This window comes from Cetorhinus maximus, chromosome 19 (genome assembly GCF_964194155.1).
Source record: "Cetorhinus maximus chromosome 19, sCetMax3.hap1.1, whole genome shotgun sequence".
Classification (NCBI taxonomy): Eukaryota; Metazoa; Chordata; class Chondrichthyes; order Lamniformes; family Cetorhinidae; genus Cetorhinus; species Cetorhinus maximus.
In genome coordinates this window covers 46,781,077-46,803,471 of record NC_135897.1, presented here as the reverse complement: position 1 = coordinate 46,803,471, position 22,395 = coordinate 46,781,077, and the positions used below count along the sequence as shown (strand labels likewise).

Genomic DNA, 22,395 nt, shown 5'->3' with positions numbered 1-22,395 from the left:
CTTCTTGATCATACTCCCTACATTTAAGTCCAAATCATTTATATACACCACAAACAGCAAGGGCCCCAGCACTGAGCCCTGCGGAACCCCACTGGAAACAGACTTCCAGTCACAGAAACGTCCCTCTACCATCAACCTCTGTTTCCTGCCTCTCAGCCAATTTTGGATCCAACATGCCACTTTGCCTTGGATCCCATGGGCTCTTACTTTCTTGACCAGTTTTGCCATGAGGGACCTTATCAAAAGACTTGCTAAAGTCCATGCAGACCACATAAAATGTATTACCCTCATCAACACTCCTGGTTACCTCCTCAAAAAAACTTGATCAAATTTGTCAAACACAACCTTCCCATAACAAATCCATGCTCTCTATCCCTGATTAATCAGTGCCTCTCCAAGTGCAGATATACTCTGTCCCTCAGAATTCTTTCAAGTAACTTCCCCACCACTGAGGTTAGTCTGACTGGCCTGTAATTTCCTGGTCTATCCCTTCCTCCATTTTTTAATAATGGGATAATGTTAACAGTCCTCCAGTCCTCTGGCACCTCACCCATGGCCAGAGAGGATTTGAAAATTACTGCTATGGCCCCTGATATCTCTTCCCTTGCCTCCCTCAACAGCCTGGGAAACATCTCATCCAGGCCTGCGGGTTTATCCACTTCTAAGGCCACTATACCCACTAGTACCTCCCTTCTCTCTATGTTAATTTCCTCAAATATTTCACACCCCTGCACCCTGATGTCTATACCTGCGTCGTCCTTTTCCACCTTGAAGACCGACGCAAAGTATTAATTGAGGACTGTACCCACTTCCTCTGGGTCGACGCAGAGATTACCTCTGTGGTCCCTAATTGGCCCTACTCTTTCCCTAGTTATTCTCTTGCTCTTTATATATTTTTAAAAACCCTTTGAGTTTTCGTTTATTCTACCCACCAATGCTCGTCTCATGCACTCTGTTAGCTTTCCTAATTTCCTTTTTAAGTTCCCCCTGCACTTTTTATACTCCCCTAGGAACTCTGCCATACTGAGCCCTCAGTATCTGCCATAAGCGTCTCTTTTTTTCTTAATCCTAACCTTTATGTCTCTTGACATCCAGGGTTCTCTGGACTTGGTCCCCCTCTTTGTCTTTGCGGGAACTTATTTGCCCTGTACACTCTATTTCCTCCTTGAATGCCTCCCACTGCTCTGACACAGTTTTATTTTCAAGTAGCTGCTCCCAGTCCACTTGGGCCAAATTGTATCTCATCTTATTAAAATTAGCCTTTCCCCACTTTAGAACTTTTATTCCTGGCCCAACCCTATCGTTTTCTATAACTATCCTAAATCTAACTGAGTTATGGTCACTATCTCCAAAATGCTCCCCAACTGATACGCCTTCCACCTGCCCGGGCTCATTTCCGAATATTAGGTCCAGAACTGTGCCTTCCCTTGCTGGGCTTTCTACATACTGGCCAAAAAACGTTCTCCTGGATGCAACTTAAGAATTTTGCTCCCTCCCTACCTTGCACACTAAAACTATCTCAATTAATAGTTGGGTAGTTAAAATCCCCTACTATTACTGCCTTATTATTCTTACACTTCTCTGAAATTTGATGGAGGCCTAGATTACACACCCAACACCGTGCTTGCCTCTTTTGTGTATTTTACTTCCACCCATATCGCCTCATTTGATGATCATTCCAAGATATCCCTCCTCACTGCTATAATTGATTACTTGATCAATATTGTGACCCCCCCTCCGCTCCTCTTCTATTCCCCTCTCTACCTCGTCTGAATAACCAGGAATGTTGAGCTGCCAACCCTGCCCTTTTAGCCAAGTGTCGGTTATAGCTATGATATCATACTCCCACGTGCCTGTCTGTGCCCTCAGCTTGTTTGTTTTATTCCTCAGGCTCCTTGCATTAAAATATATTCCATTTAGTCTTACTCAACTCACTTCTTTCTTATCTAGCCTATGTTTTCTCTGCCTTCCTGACTCACTAGTGTTTCAATTTCTAATTCCATCTCAGCTTCCCTCCCCTCTGAACCACTTTTCAGGATCCCATCCCATCCCATTTTGATAGAATCATTTTGATTCTATCAAAATGGAGGTTTATTGCTCAGTCTTCAGTTCTGAAGAATGGTACTGCCTTTAATGTTAATCTGCCTTTTCCTCTTTGCAGATGTTGACCGAGTTGCTGGGTATTCCAAATGTTTTCTATTATTATCCAGAATTCTCAGATTTTTCTTATTTATTTGTTTTATTTTAAAGGGTTTGCAAGTAGCCTGTAAGGGTAGCTAACTTTGTGCAGTCTTTGCTGGCTTGCAGCAGTATAGTCTTTTAAATGCTTTGCTTTGCTTTCCGCATACATTTTAAATGATAAATTTTCCACTCGAGATTCAGATTTTAATGGTTATGACGTAATGTTGGGTATGTTGTTAATCTGACTGGAATTGGTTCAACCACAATATTACTGCTGAATAATGCAATGCTAATCATGTTACTTATGAGTTCCTTTGGAACGCATATATTATTGATATGAAAATGCAAGTACAATCTCTTTTAATAAGGGCACTAACATTCATATGCTTCACTGCATCCTCACACACTTAGCACTCCTGCAAACCTTCCACCCATATCTTATATCGTACACAAACTGTCAGCTATTCAACCATGAAAGCCGCCTCAACCAAGCAGATTGCACAACATTAACTGAAGTACTTCCCTCTCCCTTGCAGGACAAGGTGGCCCACCATTGGAGGCAGCAGGTGTTAACTGGAGGGGGAGAGCTGTGCCTGCAGCTCCTTACCTCTTGGCAAGGCGAGAGCGCTGACCATTATTGAGGCAACCAATGCTGAGGCCATGGCCTGTGGCAGGGCTGAAAGGATCAAAGCTGGTGGTTACCTCCTACCTTAATACTTCTTCTCACATCCCACTTTCACCTCATCGTACACTGTCTTCTGATTTATAAGCTGCAGATGGTATAAGCATGCATCCCTAACATTCCTCCATTCCCTGCCCCATAACCTTACCCTGTACCTTTCTCCTTTTGGATACCCAAAAATCACTGCCCAGGCAGTGGAGGAACAACAGGAACTCAGTGATAGTGAATACACACCCATCACTCGATTTCACAATCACACCCACCAGCTCAGAATTACACTGTGAGTAATTTAGAGGATAGTTTAGAGGTGGGATCTGCACATGGTGAGTCACTGGACATGAGTGGGCTGCAGCCAGGGCTGGGGGTAAAGATGGTGCAGGTGTCAGCTTGCCAGAGGTTCAGGTCGCCCATGTTCTGCTGCAGTGGATTCAGGTGAGGACTCGGATGGCTAACCTACAGAAGAAGATTGATGGGCATATACAATTAAATGCTTGGTGCATTGGCATTGCCTGCCAGAATCATATCTACCTGTGACAACCATCAAGGAGCATAGAAGAGTCCAGTTCCAACTTGACTCAGGTACTTGTGCAGAGCTCGAATTCCATCCTTTCCAGCATGGAAGTAATGACCGACTTCATTAAAACACTTGTGAATCCTACCATGATGCGACACCTGATGGCTGATGTTACAACACAAGCAGCAGCCATTCGACACCTGAGTGCTGGAATGGAAGCTCAGACTGCTGCCATCATGGCTGTGCTTTACAGCGTGCAAAGGGGTTTGCAGGATGTCTCAATGGTACAGTAATCTGTCCTCCAACAGATGACTAGGATTGTAGAGGTGGCATGGCAGCGGCTCCATGGTGCATGAACCTGCTGTCCTCTCGCATAAAGACAGCATTTAACCTCCTACCCCTGCCATTCCACCAGCATCCTTGCTGTTGCCCGATAGCCAGTCAGCTCAGACTGCTCCTGCCCACGCCAGGGTGTTGCAGTCTGCAGCCAGGGCTTCTGCACCCAGAGCTGCTCAAGGTCTTTCTCCAAAGTTATCTGCAGTCTCCTCCACTGAAAGTCAGCAGCTGTTTGCCAACCAATGCTGCAGCCACTGAAGTAGCACGGTGTCAGAACACTAGGACAGGCAGAGGCACATGGAAGATAAGTGCTAAAGGGGTGCGCAAAGTTGATTAGTGGACTTTTTGCAATGTGGCATGATTTCATTTATAAATTTGATCTGTTAACTCCTCAAAAGATTTTTGCTATGTGATTTTGCTGTATTCCAAGGGGAATTCCTACTTGTGCTCCCAGATCTGGGAGCAGCTGATTTGTGCAGAAGCCTTGAAGTTAACAAAAAATCTTTCATCACTTGCCAAACCACTGCAACTTGAAGCAATTATAGAAAGCACCAAACAGATCTAGAATTTTCATAACAGCCAGAACAAATTGACCAGCAACTAACCTGTAAGTAGTTGATGATCCCTTTAAATAATGGTCCTTGAGAGTCCTTCCTGCTGCTGAACATACGTTTAGCCATGCAAGGCCAAGTGAGGGTGTTAGCTAGAGGGTTTAGCTCGAAAATCACACCCCTGACATCAAGTCAACGTTGCATGCTGATTGATGTCATGACATTATGATCGCCCTGCTTTGCATACTTCACAGCATGAACTAACGTCCTCCCTTGTACGCCATCCAGTACAATTGGCTTATAGGAGCTCCATGGGCATTAGCATCACCCAAAAAATAGGTGCGAATGAATCCAATTTCTAGCTCCAAAATGCTAAAGAAAACTAAGGTTAATTTTAACTTTATTATATCTTCAAAGTTGGTCTAATAACATGGAGCTGCGACTTACCTTACAGCATCTGTGTTCACAGAGAATATTTATAATCTACTTGAAGAGAACAAAAAATTGAGGAAGGCCCACCAGGATGTCCATGTTCAACTCCAGGATGTGAGGGTAAAGTCAAGCTTCTACTAATCAGTTTTACTTGTTCCATGTTTGCTATTTTTGATGTAGTGTGGATAACAACATAACAAGTGGATTTCTAAAATGATTAGTACAAATAATAGCCTTCATCCATTTTTGTATTGTCTTGTACAAAACTAAATTTGGACAGTATGCAGTATTTTAATCAGTATATAATTGCTCAGGAAGATCCTTAATGTGCTATGTTCACAAAAACAGAATTTTTGGAGGTTGAGGGATCAGGTTGTCCAGTGGATAAAATCCATTCATATCTGAGACTTGAGCTTGAATCCAGCTTAGACCAATGGGAAGAAACAGTTCTCTCTGCTTAGCTGTAAGGATTCTGTGCGAATTGAGCTTGAGTAATTTCGACCCAGTCTGTTATTCACAAGTCCATAATACAAATGTGCACTTATTTTGTCATTAAATTGGCAATCTTACCCCTCTATGAGGTTAGCTTGGTGTGACTTTCATCACTTCTTCATCACACGGGAACAAGTTGAAACAGTGCAGTGAGAATGTTGGCATAGCATGCAGTGCCCAATTCCTGCCAGTATCTAGTCATCAGAATTCTGGGCTGGGGGTGGGGGGGGTGGAGGGAGTGCGGTAGGGGCTGTGAAATTGGGAACGCAGATTGTATCTCAATAGCTCATGCAAACCTGGGTCATATAATGTCAGCAGGATCCAATGCAATTTTGAAAACCAGTGGGCAGAGCATGCAACTGTTACAATACATACACTCTGTCCATTGGTACTTGATGTAGAGAAGCCTAACCAGTGAAGAAATAGAAAGCATGGTTTTTCAGTTATTCTCGATAACCTGTTAATGCTTTTATTTATGTCTAGTCAATGTGAACAAAAATGCAGTATATGTTTCTTTTTCTGTAGCAATTGCATAAGAATTTATTATTGCAACATGATCAGCTGCAGGTGACTTTAGAAGACCACAAGAACTCGCTATCGGCTGCCCAGGTGAGAAGATGTGATGAAAAATGATAATTTTGGATGGAATTAAAATACCTATAAATTTGTAACTGGAAAACTGGATTCCGTTTAACCTCACACCACTTATTTTGCATTTTGTGCAACTACATTTTGCAAAACACAATTAATCAACCTCCAAGTTAACTTCCCTACATGTAAGCTGATGAAATTACTTGTGCTGATTTTTTCTTTAACCAAAGGCACTTTTAAAATTAGTTTTGTCAGAGCTAATAATAAAAATTATGTTTGTTCTTTTGTCAACAGTTGCTTTTCCAAGACCATGTATGTGGACGGATAATGTGTGGGATCTTGCCAGGGTCCATTTGACAGTTCTCATATAGGGGATTTCTACTAACCTTTAACTTAATATTTAACTTGTAGATCAGGAAAACTCATTTATATTTTATTGCAGCAACTCTTTTTGGAGCCTTTCTTTCCTTTCTTTGAACTACTGGTTTAGCTTGATGCTCTTGAACTCTGTATAAGCCTGGCAGATAGAGCTGCATATAGTGAGACCATTATTCCTGGCCAGAATGGAGATAATTCAGTAAATTCCCCTTCAGATAGTCCAGAATTGCTTAATTTGCAACTGCCCAATGATTGCACCAAACAAATATAGAGGTAGGAATTGAGGAAATGGCTCCTATTTTGTGGACAACAATTTCAAATAACGTGATTGTGCTCGAACTGAGACTGCTTCACCAGGGTGATTCTTTTGCCTTAGATACCCAGGTGGTGGATGCAGCTATCACTTGATGCCCCCGGTAAAAGTCCCAAACCTTTTTGTGGTCAGATTTCATGTTAGGACTTAAGGCATTACAGGCAGCTTTCCAATTGGGTGGGGAGGGTGGGAAATACTGGCAGCTGTTCCAAAGTTAAGGTAGAAGTGTGCCCTGAAAGGACCAGGAAAGGCAATCTTAGGGCCTAGGGAGGCACTGTGTGACTGGCAGAAAGTGGAAAGACTTTTGTGGAGCCAGGAGGGGCAAAAAAAAATCAGTGACACAGCTTTTTGTAGCCTTTTCTTGAGCGGTATGGAGCAGTTCCTTTAGGGCTGTTGGCTCAGGTGCTAAAAACTCAGTTCCACTGGGTCTTAGTGGAGGCAATTGGAAGGTGCTACAATTGACCTCATTGCCAATGGGTTATGGCAGGGCGTGGTAATCCGAGTTCGTGCTCCTGATTAATATCTAATGTCCTTTCTGGAAACTACACATAGACTTTGGAGGACAACAAGGCCAGGTCTGTGCCCTTCCTCTCACTGCCTCCACACTGTGGTCAAAGAGTCTGGCAACACTCACTGCCTTTGTTCCCATGTGAAAATAAAAGAATGTGAAAAATGGTCCCTTTGGGCCATATACTCAAAGTAAATTAGTGCCTATGATCTGTCGTGCAGCAAGGAATAGGACCTTCAAGAAAGATAAAATCGCAAAAAGTAGACTTCCTGACTGATTCATGCCTGAAAAGCTATTGGTGCCACTAAGAAAAATTGTGATACTTTTTAAGACCAGGCTCAACTGTGTTTGTTTTCCTAAATGACTGATATACATTAAGCCAACGTAGACATAATGGGCAGAAAACCGTCTTCTGTGAATGATCCTGTGAATATACTTTGGAGTAATGTCAAGTTCTGTGAATATCCCCATGGCTTGTATTTGAATTTATTACCCATTACCCACACTATGATTTTTTTTTTGTTTAAATTACAGGCTCAGGTAGAAGAATACAAACAGCTCAGAGAAACCTTAAACAAAATGCCCAGCCTAAGACAAACCGAACAAAGGCCACCTCCCAATGCAGAGAAGTCGCAGCAAGGTGTCGCTGAGCCCTTACAATATCACAACAAGCAGGGAGCACGAGATCAGATACCATATAGAAGTGAAGGTAACCAGCATGATGAGGTATGTCAAAGTGTAATTGAAATAGGGAGCAAACTTGTATTACATTTCTTTTTGATTGCACGAACAAGATATAGAATTGGACTATCAATTTCTAACCATGATGACAAGCTGGAATAACAACAGACAACACCGAAAATTAATTAATTACTATTTTGGATATAAACACTTGATCAGATGTAGGCAAGAGATTAATCTCATGAAATTAAACCAACTTTTATTCAAATGCTGACGGACCTGCTGTGTATTTATAGCCTCTTTACTTTTTATCTGTGAGCCAGTGGTTAAATTCTCTTGTTGCAGTGTTCATCAGGCCAATTACATGAATATTTTGCTCTGAAAATGTACTGCAAAAATGATAAAAACAATTGAATGTTCATATTCAGCTTCCATAAGTTTTTGCCAAAACCTCATGAGACTTCCAGGTATTTTTGTTTTTGTTCTAGATTTCCAGCATCCGCAGTATTTTGCTTTTACCTTATGAGACTTCCGCATGTTGTTTTCTAAGAAATGGTTAAACAGAATTAGCCATTTAAAATTCATTAGAGTTGAGCTGCACCATGAATTGAAACACGAGGCTCCACTCATATTTGTGGGGGTGTTTTCCTGTCGTGGCTTTGTGCAGACTATAGATGGATCCAAAAATATTTCTTCCAGTTAGTATTTCTAATGAAATTGTAACCTACAAATACCAACCAGATAAAATCTTGCTGCATATGTTTATAAATGTCTTACACAGTGTATAGGAAAGCATGACCCTTGTTTCTGATCTATACCTTAATTATGGAAGAAGTAAAGAAATTACATTCATGTAGCATCTTTCACAACCTCAGGACATCTCAAGGCACTTCACAACCAATTAAGTACTTTAAAGTCTAGTCACTGTCGTAATGCAGGGAACCTATGGGAAGAGAGACTCTCCTGTCTGCCAGTTCTTAGCAACCAAGATATAGGTACTTCAGGTAGCCTGAAAAATCTTCCTTTTGGTAAAGGGCCACAGTACATTGGTGTCTAATGCTGGATAAAATGAGTCAGATTGTCAAAAGAATGGCTTATGTAGACAGTAAAAAAATACACAATGGTGCAGTAGGGTTTATTAAACTTGAGGCATATTTTCAGGGTAAAAATGGAAGCCTATAATCTAATCTATATTATGTGGGAGTGTTTGCAGCTGATGGATGCTAAAGCGATTGCATGGAAAATAAAAATTGACTGTAAAAGTTTCTATAGGTATGTGAAGAGAAAAAGATTGGTGAAGACAAATGTAGGTCAGAAACAGGGGAATTTATAATGGGGAACAAAGAAATGGCTGACCAACTAAATACATGCTTTGGTTCTGTCTTCACAAAGGAGGACACAAATAACATACCAGAAATGTTGGGGAGCACAGGATTTCGTGAGAGGGAGGAACTGAAAGAAATCAGTATTAATAGGGAAATGGTTTTGGAGAAATTGATGGGATTGAAGGCCAATAAATCCCCAGGGCCTGATAATCTACATCCCAGAGTACATAAGGAAGTGGCCCTAGAAACAGTGGATGCATTGGTGGCCATCTTCTGAGATTCTGTAGACTCTGGAACAGTTCCTACAGATTGGAGGGTGGCTAATGTAGCCCCACTATTTAAAAAGGGAGGTAGAGAGAAAACAGGGAATTATAGACCAGTCAGCCTGATGTCAGTAGTGGGGAAAATTCTAGAGTCCATTATAAAAGATTTAATAGCTGAGCACTTGGAAAACAGTAGCAGAATTGGACAGAGTCAGTGTGGATTTACGAAAGGGAAATCATGCTTGAAAAATGTACTGGAATTTTTCGAGGATGAGGTTGATGATGGGGAGCCAGTGGATGTGGTTTATTTAGACTTTCAGAAGGCTTTCAACAAAGTCCTACATAAGGGATTAACATGTCAAATTAAAACGCATGAGATTGGGGGCAATGTATTGAGATGGATAGAAAACTGATTGGCAGACAGGAAACAAAGAGTAGGAATAAACGGGTCTTTTTCCGAATGGCAGACAGTGACTAGTGGGGTACCGCAGGGATCGTTGCTGGGACCCCAGCTATTCACAATATATATTAATGACTTAGATGAGGGAACTAAGTGTAACAGCTCCGAATTTGCAGATGACACAAAGCTGGGTGTGAGAGTGAGCTGTGAGGAGGATACAGAGATGCTTAATTGTTATTTGGACAAGCTGAGTGAGTAGGCAAATGCATGGCAGATGCAGTATAATATGGATAAATGTGAGGTTATCCACTTTGGTAGCAAAAACAGGAAGGCAGATTATTATCTGAATGGCTATAAATTGAGAGAGGAGAATGTGCAACGAGACCTGGGTGTCCTCGTACATCAGTCGCTGAAGGTAAGCATGCAGGTGCAGCAGGTGGTAAAGAAGGCAAATGGTATGTTGGCCTTCATAGCGAGGGGATTTGAGTACAGGAACAGAGATGTCTTGCTGCAATTGTACAGGGCCTCGGTGAGACCACACCTGGAATATTGTGTGCAGTTTTGGTCTCCTTATCTGAGGAAGGATGTTCTTGCTATCGAGGGAGTGCAGCGAAGGTTTACCAGACATCATCCTGGGATGGTGGGACTGACATATGAGGAGAGATTGAGTTGGTTAGGATTATATTCGCTGGAATTCAGAAGAATGAGGCGGGATCTCATAGAAACCTATAAAATTCTAACAGGACAAGACAGAGTAGATGCAGGAAGAATGTTCCCGATGGCGGGTGAGTCCAGAACCAGGGGTCACAGCCTGAAGATACGGGATAGACCATTTAGGACTGAGATGAGGAGAAATTTCTTCACTCAGAGAGTGGTGAGCCTGTGGAATTCGCTACCACAGAAAGTAGTTGAGGCCAAAACATTGTATGTTTTCAAGATGGAGTTAGATATAGCTCTTGGGGCGAAAGGGATCAAAGGATATGGGGAGAAGTCGGGAGCAGGCTATTGAGTTGGATGATCAGCCATGAGCAGACTCGAAGGGCCGAATGGCCTACTCCTCCTATATTCTATGTTTCTATGATTGCAGTCTGTATGGAATAATATCATTGGGTGGACTAAACAATTGTTAGAACAACTAAACAGCTAAATTCATATAAAAACACATCTTTAATATTGAAGAGATTTCATTAGGTCATATAAGAAGTGAAGAATTGTGAATGAGACAATAGAGTGGAATCAGTGTACTCAATAAAAGTATACATCTATCTGTATCGCAGAAAAAAGATGTGCAGCTACATATCAAGCCAATGATAGGAGAGAATGATGACCCTAAAATAAGAGAAGATAATGAAGGAGTACCAGGGAAGCAATATGCTCAACTTGAAAACTGGCAAAGGAATGAACATTCAGATTTGGAAAAACGTGAGTATGAACGACAGGAGCATCACCAAGAGTGGGAACAGGAAGAGAAAGAAGATCATACAGTGGAGCAGACAGAGCTACATAGGCAACATCATGGGGAAGAAGAAGCTGAACATAATCTGATTGAACATCAGGACAATGAAAATTACCGTACAGAGGAACAGAATCTTGCTAGAAGCAGCCCTACTGAGGTAATGCATGATAACTTGGTAAATAAACACTTACAGAACTGTGTAAAGATTGGGTCTAGTTCTGTCATTCACTAACTATCAAAATCTTTTTCTGCTTGTCTTTCATTCTTTTTCACTCTTCCTTCCTTTTTATTTACATATCTCTTTCTCTCTCTGCTCTTCCCTCTCTCTCACTCTGATATTTTCCTCTATTTTTCTATTTACAGTAATCAGTTTTGTATATCTGCTTGTTTACAACTGTTTCTTACAATCCTCATTTATGTCAGTCTGTCCTCGTGTCCCCTTTTTTATGCAAGCATCTTCTTCTTGTCTGTCTTAAACGCAATTTGTTCATTTTTCCTTTATGCCTTACATTGTCTTTCCTTTTGTACTCACTTGTCATAGGGGCAGACATAGGGGCCTGAGTTTACTCCTTAGGTGCAACTCAGAAGTTAGGAAAATGCATCAACTGTCACCCAACTATCCTCTAAAGCTTCTTTAAATATGGTCAAAATTACACTGGGCGTAATAGGCAGAAACATAAAATAGGAGAGGCAGTCAGGGCCCAAGGAAACCTCAAACCTACACCACCATATTTTTTCTTTGAGTCTTAAAATTTAAATTTGATTGTCATTTATGCACGTCAGGCACAGCATGTCTTGAAAAAAAAACCTCACAAGTGGGAACACTTTTCAATTTTTAAAGTGGCTTATACTCAGAGAAACAGAAAATTCAAAGCAAGCTCATACAAGACTAGATTTTGGACACACAGTCTGACAGCACAGTGGCATTGGAGGGCTAAAGAGAGGTGATGAGGAGATAGAGTTGCGTGTTGGCAGTGTGTGTGGCCCCATGCCTTTGGATGATGTTACCAAGGGCCAAGATGAACAAGTGGAGAAAGCCAAGAAGAGATAGATACTTGGGGTCTGTGGAGGTGAGAAGAGAGATCATTATTGGACAGGCTTTGATTGCAGTTGGATGAATAAGATTGAAATCAAGCAAACACGTTACCACTGAACTGGACTACAGAAGAGAGTTATTGGAGGAGGATGATATGGTTAACCACATCAAAGGCTGCAGAGAGGTCTAGGAGGATGTCACTCTTGACTTTATTTAGGGCTATTTCATCGCTATGGAAGGGGCAGAAACTTGAGAGAGATTCAAGCAAGAAGTAGCAGAAGACATGGGGCTGAGTATTACAGGGACGGGGTGTGGGTGGGGGATGGACGACCTGCCCCCCACACCCCCCCACCCGGAAACAATGTTGGCGTGGAACCGACATACTCCATGCCAACTTGTCCTGTGGCCTTAAAGTGCTGCAGGGTGGACATGAGGGCTGAGTGGGACTTCCGCCCCTCATTGGGGTGGAATTCCCACCCTCTGGAGCCGTCAGCCAATCCAATTGGCTGGCAGCTCCATCAGCCCCAGGAGTGCCAGGGAGGCATCACTGTCCGCTGCCAAGACTGCAGGAGAAGAAGAAGATCAAGGCCCGTGGATCCCTGGAGCAGCTAAACCTGGGGTCTTGGGAGAGTTTGGGTAGGTTAAGGGAGAGGGGTGGGATGATGGGTTTAACGGAGGGAGCAGGTAGGAAGGAAGTGGGCGTTGACCTAAGGGTTGGTGGGGGTGCCCCATGATCGGCAAAGGGCAATCCCTTAAGAGCAACCCCTCCTACCTTCCTGCCGCTTAAATAGGTAAGTTAAAAAAGTTGGGCTGCCTGCTCCCGCCTGTTTTATGATGTGGGCAGCAGATTGTGGGGGTCGGTTTGCATGATAACAAGCCTAATTGTCTCTTGATTATTCATTTAAATATTTGCCTAGTTTGGCGCCTGCCAACCCCCCCATATTATGGGATGGGCACCCATCCTATTTTCCGTGTCCCCTCTTGCAGGAAATATGGCCGCTGGGGGCATGTAAAATTCAGCCCATGGACACAGATTTGGGAGAACGCTAGAAATCTTTTATTTTTTTTCTTTCATGGGATGTTGGCATCACTGACAAGGCCAGCTTTTGTTGCTCACCCATAATTGCCCTTGAGTTGAGCCACCTTCTTGAACCGCTGCAGTCCATCTGATGTAGGTACACCCACAGTGCTGTTAGGGAGGGAGTTCCAGGATTTTGACCCAGCGACAGTGAAGGAATGATGATATAGTTCATAGTCAGGATGGTGCGTGGCTTGGAGGGATCTTGCAGCTGGTGGTGTTCCTGTATGTCCGCTGCCCTTGTCCTTCTAGGTAATAGAGGTCATGGGTTTGTAAAGTGCTGTTGAAGGAACCTTGGTGAGTAGCTGTAGTGCATCTTGTATTTGGTACACACTGCTGCCACTGTTCGTCAGTGGTGGAGGGAGTGAATATTTAAGGTGGTGGATGAGCTGGCAATCAAGCAGGCTACTTTGGCCTGTATGGTGTCGAGCTTCTTGAGTGTTGTGGGAGCTGCACTCATCCAGGCAAGTGGAGAGCATTCCATCACACTCCTGACTTGTGCCTTGTAGATGGTGGACAGGCTTTGGTGTGACAGGAAGTAAGTTACTCACCTCAGAAACCCCAACCTCAGACCTGCTCTTGTAGCCAGAGTATTTATAGGCTGGACCAGTTAAGTTTCTAGTCAATGGCTACCCTCAGGATGTTGATAGTGGGGAATTCAACGATGATAATGCCATTGAATGCCAAGAGGAAATGGTTAGAGATGGTTGTTGGAGATTATAATTGTCTGGAACATGTGTTCTGTGAATGTTACTTGCCACTTATCAGCCCAAACCTAAATGTTGTCCAGGTCTTGCTGCATATGGACACTGACTGCATCAGTACCTGAAGAGTTGTGAATGGTACTGACCATTGTGCAATAATCAGCAAACATTCCCACTTCTGTCCTTATGATGGAGGGAAGTCATTGAAGCAGCTGAAGCAGCCTTGGACACCACCCTGAGGAACTCCTGCAGTGATGCCCTGGGACTGAAATGATGGACCTTCAACAACCACACCCATCTTCATTTGTGCTCAGCATGACTGCAATCAGTAGAGAGTTTTCTTCCTGATTCCCATTGGCTTCAGTTTCGCTAGTGCTCCTTGATTCCACACCCAGTCAAATGCTGTCTTGATGTAAAGGACAGTCGCTCTGACCTCACTAGTCTGTTAGGTTATAATCATTCCCTGTTTGTGATGCATTCATAAATGGACAGGGGTGAGCCTGGGGAAAGCAGTTATCAATGGAATTCAATGAGGCTTCACGTAATGTTTTTGAATGGTTTGCTCAATTTATTTTCTGAACAGCGCCAGTGCTTTTAGGAATGTTTCTAACAAGCTTTGCTTGGATTCCTTGTATCGTTGTTTAAACCACTCACATTGTGGCCTCAAGTCTACTTTTATGTCTACCCTCTACCCTTTGACTCCCTTGTCAATCAAGCATCTAACTAATTCAGCCTCAAAAATATTCAATGACCCTGCCCCCTCTGCTCTCGGGGAAAGAGAATTCCACAGGCCAATGACTTTCTGAGGGAAAACGGGCAGAATCTTGTGCTCTCGCGAGGAGAGCTTGGAGACGGGAAAGGCATATACTTAGTTGGGATGGTGGTGTACTGGAACCCGGCCACCATCCTGCCTCCGCCAGAATTAAGTTCTGAGCGGGAAGCTCATGGTCGACCTTCCAACCCTGCCGCCCTGTGAGGCCCTTTACTGGCCAATGGATGACCACTTAAGAGCCTTATCCTGCTGCCATTGGTATTAACTCAGTGGCGGGTGGGCCTGTTCAAATGTGGCGTGCAGAACAGGTAAAACTGGTGCGGCCAGCTTGTCACCTTCAGAGTGGGGTGGAGTGGACCTTGAGCAAAGGCATTCGATGCCTGATTGAGGGACCAGACATTGGGAAGGTTGGGAAGGGCCCCCCACGTTACTTATCTTTGGCCTGGACTCCAGTGCCTGTCGCAGCCATGGCCTCCCCAGTGGCACTGCTGACACAAGAGCTGCCAGCCTCTGATTGGCCGGCAGCTTTCATAGGCGAGACTTCCGTCCCCGGATTCTTGATTCCGGTGAAGCCCACTGCTGGCATCGCCACTGCCTGATTGGCTTGTGGTTTGGTGCCTTCCCGGAAAGAGGTAGTATGGGTTTCTTGCCAGCTCTTCAGCAGGTAGACGAGACCTCCGATGCCTCAACAAGATTCCACCCAAAATCTCGTATCATCCATTTACTCACACATCTAATTTAATTCTCAGTTATCCACACATATAGATGGTATTATCTAACTGGAATAAATAGACACATTTCTTGCTTTTTTAAAAGATCTTATGATGATTTAGGATATTTTACATGACATTACAGTGACTTTTCTTTATGCCCAAACACTGCAGTAATTTAGTGTGCCTTTCAGTGTCTCTGCTCAAAAATGGCACAGGAGGGCAGCAGAGGAGTAACGAATTGTCTCATAAATGTTCCACACCCTCGTTCTTATAAATGAGTGAAAGTGCTATTCTTGTCTGTCTTCTGTTTACTTTTAATTTTGTGAAGCAGCTATCCCTGAATTAACACTCATTCTGCACTGTAGCATAAATGGCATGTGGCTGCAGGCAGTCCTTTCAATGGCATTATTTCAAAATCCTTAAACAATTCTTCTTCCTCTTCAGCAGTCCCTCAGGACTGAGGATGACTTTCTTCTACTCTGACGTTTTGGGTCCTGAGGTGACTAAGAAGTCCAATGCTGGATCCACACACTCTGCCACAGGTTAGGCAGATAGTGTTTCATGAGGCGGGTGGGGGGTGGGACATTTGGATTTTGGTACGATCCTTCTGCTATTTGTGCTTGGCCTCCAGCTGGGCCTGTCGAGGACATTCAAAATGGTTTGCACCTTCACAGATGCTTCTTCTCCAGTCGGGCAGTCTTGAGCAAGAGATTCCCACATATCGGTGGGGATGTTGCGTCTTTTCAGGGAGGCTTTGAGGACATCCCTGAAAGGTTTCCTCTGTCCTCCTGGTAATTGCTTGCTGTGACGGAGCTCAGAGTAGACAGCTTGCTTTGGAAGTCTTATGTCAGACATGCGGATGATGTGGTCCGCCCAACATAGCTGATTAGCCATAACCAGTACCTCGATACTGGGGATGTTGGCCTGAGAGAGGATGTTGATATTGGAGCGCTTATCCTGTCATTGAATTTGCAGGATTTTGCAGAGACGTCGCTGATGATATTTCTCCAGGGATTTAAAGTTTTTGCTGTATGTTGCCCATGTGTCTGACGCATACAGGAGGGCAGGTAGCACTGCAGTCCTGTAGACCATAAGCTTGGTGCCGGGTTTCAGGTCCTTGTCATCACTCGTTTCCTCAGTCAGTCGAAGGTTGTGCTGGCACGCTGGAGGCGATGATGAGTGTTATCATTGACGTCTGCCCTTGCTGAGAGGAGGCTCCCAAGGTATGAGAAATGTTCCACGTTGTCCAGATGGAGCCATCACAGGCTCCACAGGCCAGAGGTCGCCCGGCAAGGTCATCAAGACCAACAGGGCAGCAGAGTGAGCAGGCTGTCTCGAATGCCAGTGCCTACGAGGAGGGAGCATCTCGACGTAGCAGCCAAAAACGTAAGCGTAAGGCACGTTAGGCACACTATGGGCTTATCCCTGGTGGTTTTCTGTTGCCCCAGTATTAGTTGATTATTGGTCGGTGTGCAGCTCAACACCTGTGAATAAAGTTTCTTTTCTGTTTTGTTTTGTGAAATCATTCAATGCTTTAGTTGTGAACAAGGATCAGGGTGTTTCCTTACTTCTGCAGGTGGACGGGAACCCATGATGCTATGAGTAACTTGTTTGTCATTGAGCTTTATTGACAAGGCACATAGTTAATGTTCCTAACCCGGCAGATGTTGCTCTCAGGTATCGAGTATGGAGCCTGCAGCCCTGGCTTGTGTTGGAGGTCCATCTGTGGTGGGCTAGCTAAGGTTCATTGGGTTAAAGTCTCCCAGGTATCCCTGCCTCCCTGGAGGTTGCACGGGTGAGCATCTATCATCTTAGCATTCTCCTGAGCATGCTTGTCCTCAGACTCACTACTGGACTCACCATGTGCAGACAGAGCATCTACGTATACATCTTCTTCCTCCACTCTGTCCTTTCCAGCGCCAGATTGTGGAGAGTGCAGCATGCAACCACTTTCAGCGACATACGAATTGTGGGGTATTGGAGTGCGTCCCCTGAACGGTCCAGGCATCGGAAGCGCATTTTGAGAAGACCGATGGTTCTCTCCACCACAGCCCTTGTGGAGGCATGGCTCCTATTGTACCGCTGCTCAGTCTCTGTTCTTGGATGGCGGAGAGGAGCGATGAGCCACCTTCTGAGGGGATAGTCCTTGTTACCCAGCAGCCAACCATCCAGCTGGGCTGGAGCACTGAAGAGCCTCAGGCACCTGGGAGTGTCTGAGGATGTAGGCGTCGTGGGAGCTGCCTGGGTACCTTACACAGACTTGTAGAATCTGCATCCTGTGATCACACACTATCTGAACGTTCGTGGAGTGGAAGCCCTTCCTGTTGACAAAGGCACCGGGCTCACCTGCTGGCGCCTTGATGGCCACATGTGTGCAGTCTATTGCACCCTGGACGCGGGGGAAGCCAGCAATCGCTGCAAAGCCTCTGGCTCACTCTGTCTGACTGGCCTCGTCCCAGCGGTAGCAGATGAAAGTCAATGCACGTCTGACAGACACGTCAGGCACCTTGACACAAGTGTGGACAGCTTACTGGGAGACTCTGCAAAGATCACCCACTGATCCCTGGAAAGAGCCGAAGGCATAGAAGTTGAGGGCAACCGTGACTTTCAACGCCACTGGCATGGGGTGTCCACCCACACAGTTGGAGCTGATCTCAGGGCCTATCATCTGACAAATGGAGGTCACTACCTCCCTTGAGAGTCGGAGCCTCCTTCGGCACTGCACCTCAGACATATTGAGATAGCTGCTTTGCCGCCTGTAAACCCTGGCAGCAGGATAGTGGCGTCTTCTGCAGCCCCTTCTGCCTTGGACTTCCTGTTGACCATGCGCCCCTTGTGCCTGCACTTGTACTCCCAAAGGTGGCTCCCCTGGAGGCTGAATGTGGACTCCTGGCCTCCTCCACCTTCTGGCCCTCTCTTTCTCCTCAGAGGAGGTCCCTCCAGTGGAGTGCACAATCCCCATTTCCCAGGGTAAGGGAAGGCTTCCTGAAACCAGCAAGGCCCCAAGAATGATGTTTACTCCAGAGTCCTGACCGGAAGCTTGTTATTCCTGTACAAGCAGCTCTGAAGAGATTTGAAGTTCCCCTGTTCACACAGGCAAGTAGCAGTAAGTTTAAAAAGTAAATGTCCAACAAACACCACTCACGAGCCCACTCACCCCTCTTATCCCGCCCATGGCAGAGGTTTTTAAAAATCTGGCCCTCCCCTCTGCCCGTTGCGCCCATGCAACGTTCTGAAGATCCCACGGGCTCTGAAAAATCTCCATCTATTAATGCCTCAAGGGCCTTAAGTGGCCCGTTAATTAATGACATCACCGCGCGTCCTTTTACGTGCCGGGCCCATTCCCGCACGCCGACGTCAAAATTCTGGCCCTGGAGATACGACTGTCTGTCAGCACTGGGACATGCAAGTAGAAGGAAGAGATCACTGATGTATTTTGAACTCAGAAGGAACAATAAAGTTGATATAATCATAACTGTATTGATGCCATCAGATGGTAAGTAAGGACGTAATGCAGAATGAGAGATCAGAAATGAGATGGTGACTTTTTTTGCTGAATCCAGTCTGCAAGTGTTTTAGAAGTGTTGGTATGAGTAGAGTGGAGAAGTGTTGCAGGGGGAAAAGAGTTGGTTGGTATGAAAGAGGATGGGTAACTTCTGGGGAGGGGAAGCTTCATCGAAGTAAGTAAGTAAGTTGGTGTGCCTACAGTGGTTTTTGAGTTTTGGACCACATAGAGTTCATATTGTTGAGGAAGGAGGTGTTAGAGATAATGGCATCCCAAGTTTTCAGTCAGAAAGAAGTTTTAATTGCATTTTATCTATGGATAGCATTTCTTCCCATATCCAAATCCCTGTGGACTTTCAAATACTAAAAACCGTGTGACCCCAATGGTGGTATCGATACCCACTGTCAGTGAAAGGACTATTGTATGCACAATGTAGCTGTATGAACACTGACTCTCTCTGCAGGCTGCCTGTGGGATTAGCTACACCAACTCGGGAAGAAGCCAGGAAAGAAGACATTGATTAGCTTGACATCCTTTCTTCTGGGTATTCTTGGATTGGTACCTGAAAGATCAGTGCTTAATTCTGGGAGACTCCTGGACAATCTGGGAGAGTTGGAAAGCCTAACATATATACCCATACACAACATGAGGACATAGAAGATCACATTGAATGCTCTTTTACTTCTTACTTGATACAAATTTTAAGATATATATACTATATATACTAAGGGACACAGTTCGAGACTAAGAGGTCTACTGTTTAAGATGGAGATGAGAAGAAATTCTTTCTCTTAAGGAGTCATTAGTATATGGAATTCCCTTCCCTAGAAAGCAGTGGAGGCTGGATCATTGAATTTATTCAAGGCAGAGTTAGACAGATTTTTGATAAACAAGGGAGTCAAGGGTTATGGGGGCAAACGGCAAAGTGGAGTTGAGACCACAACCAGATCAGCCATGATCTTATTGAATAGAGGAGCAGGCTTGAAGGGCTGAATAGCCTACTCTTGCTGTTAAGGCTAATGTTTCTGTATTACTCCATTAAGGTTAAAAATGTCACCTTTGGGCATTTAAACTCCTGCAAGCCAACTTAATTACTCATAGCTGAGAATGTCCCCTTTTGGGATTGTGTGCCAGTGTCTCCTTATATACCTTCCTGGTTCTAATTCCTATGCTAACTCATCAACATGTCACTGATGTGATTCTTTAATGCTTTATTGTCGTTTTGGGGGGCAAGTGTGGTGAGCAGTGTTCAGTTCCAACCTTTTCTTTTACTGATTCCTTTCAAAATTTATTGATTTTTGGTTAAGAAAACTAAATTACCATTTCACGTAGTACTGAAGTCTTCAGTTTGCTTCAACAACATGACAGCTGATTGCCTCTACCCAGAGGCAGATGCCTGGAATTTTGCGGTAATCTGGCTGCCTATCTTAGAAGCTTTTCTTCCTTTGACTGATTGTGTAAGCGCCTTCAAAAATGAAGTCAACAACTCTGTTGATCATGTAATGGCATGTAGCAGAGTAGTTTGCTGTTCTCATGTTTAAGAATGTATTGAAGTCTGTTACTTATGTGGAGGGAGGAGGAAAAAGAAATTTAATAACTTAAGAAGGGTCAAAAATCTAGAACTCCCTAACAGTACTGTGGTGAACCTGCATCAGATGGACTGCAGCGATTCAAGAAGGTGGCCAACCTTCTCAAGGGTGATTAGGGATGGACCATAAATGCTGGCTTAGCCAGCGACATGCATTTCCCGGAATAAAAGGAAGGGAAAAATACAGAAGGCATGGTGCAATGGGTAAATAACAGCAGGCCAAACTATGTTAGTTAACCAATGCTCTCCTGGTGTTTAATCATAACCAAAAATCCTTTTATATATGAACGTACAAATTAGGAACAAGAGTAGGCCATTCAGCCCCTCAAGTTTGCTCTGCCATTTAGTAAGATCATATCTGATCTGATCATGGCCTCAATTCCACATTCTGCCTACGCCTGAGAGTCTTTGATTTCCTTGTTAGCCAAGAATCTATCTATCTCTGCCTCCACAGCTGGAAGAGAGTTCCAAAGATTCGGGAGACTCCTTATTTTTAAACGGTGTCCTCTAGTTCTCGTCTCTCCTGCAAGGTTCCTTTCAGCATCCACGCTGTCAAGTTCTCTCTGGATCTTATATGTTTCAGTAAGATCACCTCTCAGTCTTCTAAACTCCAATGGTTACAGGCCTAGCCTGTCCTATCTTTCCTCATAAGATAACCCCAAGATCCCAGGTATCAGTTGAGTGAACCTTCTCTGAACTGCTTCTAATGCATTTATATCCTTTCCTAAATAAAAAGATCAAAACAGTACACAGTCCTCCAGATGTGATCTCACCAACACCCTGTACAACTGTAGCAAAACATCCCTACTTTTATATTCAGTTCCCCTCACAATAAATGGCAACATTTACTTTGTCTTCCTAATCACCTGCATACTAATGTTTCCTGATTCACGTACTGAGAAGCCCAGATCCCTCTGTATCTCAGAGCTCTGCAATCTCTCTCCATTTAAATAATATGCTGCTTTTCTATTCTTCCTGCCAAAGTGGACAAGTTCATATTTTGCTGCATTATAGTTCATCTGCCAAATTTTGGCCCACTCACTTAATCTATTTCTGTCCCTTTGCAGACTCCTTATGTCCTTTTCACATCTTACTTTCCTATCTATCTTTGTGTTGTCAGCAAATTTAGCAACCATACATTCAGTCCCTTCATCCAAGTCATTAATAAAAATTGTAAATAATTGAGGCCCCGGCACTGATCCCTGTGTCACTTCATTCATCACATCTTGCTAACTTGAAAATGACCCATTTATGCCTACTCTCTGTTTCCTGTTAGCTAACTGATCCTCTAATGAAGCTAATACATTACCCCCTACACCATGAGCTTTTACTTTGCGTAGTAGCCTTTGATGTGGCACCTTGTCAAATGCCTTCTGGAAATGTACCTAATGACATTATGCTGTGTCACAAATAATTTATTAATGCAATTTACTAAGGTTTGTTTACGCTAATGTTGGCTTTCCCAATACTAAACATATCTGAAGTTGTTTAGGTGCATTTAAGACACATTTTTAAAACCTCATGAATCTGAATTGGATAGCTTTCATTTGCCTATTTAATTGCCTGTTTTTTTTGGCATAGATTAAAATGAAGACGTATAAATCACCATATGAGGAACAGTTGGAACAGCAGCATCTGGCAGAGCTACGTGCAGAAGAATCGCGCAAACTTAAAGAGAGACAGGATGCACTGCACCAACAGAGACTGAGGGAATACATGGATCGGCAGGAACGCCTCCAGCAAGAAGCAGTACGGAAAGAAGAGTTGCTACGACAAGAGCAATTAAGGTGAATTTTTTTTTTTGCTGCAGTCATTCTCTTTGATGTGTCTTTATTTTTATACAGTGAGACATTTATTGCAGTAAGTTAAGATTTTTAAGACCTCCACCAAACAGGA

At 43.8% G+C, this 22,395-nt stretch overlaps 1 protein-coding gene across 1 annotated transcript in view; it reads left to right on the top strand.

Annotated features, from left to right (window-relative positions):
• golim4a (golgi integral membrane protein 4a) overlaps positions 1-22,395 on the top strand; it is a 138,277-nt gene that overhangs the window by 66,311 nt on the left and 49,571 nt on the right. Inside the window, exons 6-10 of the mRNA XM_078563796.1 lie at positions 4,734-4,816; positions 5,714-5,797; positions 7,513-7,704; positions 10,925-11,260; positions 22,081-22,286. Of these exons, the coding sequence (XP_078419922.1) occupies positions 4,734-4,816; positions 5,714-5,797; positions 7,513-7,704; positions 10,925-11,260; positions 22,081-22,286 (901 nt within the window). The remainder of the gene's footprint in view (positions 1-4,733; positions 4,817-5,713; positions 5,798-7,512; positions 7,705-10,924; positions 11,261-22,080; positions 22,287-22,395) is intronic.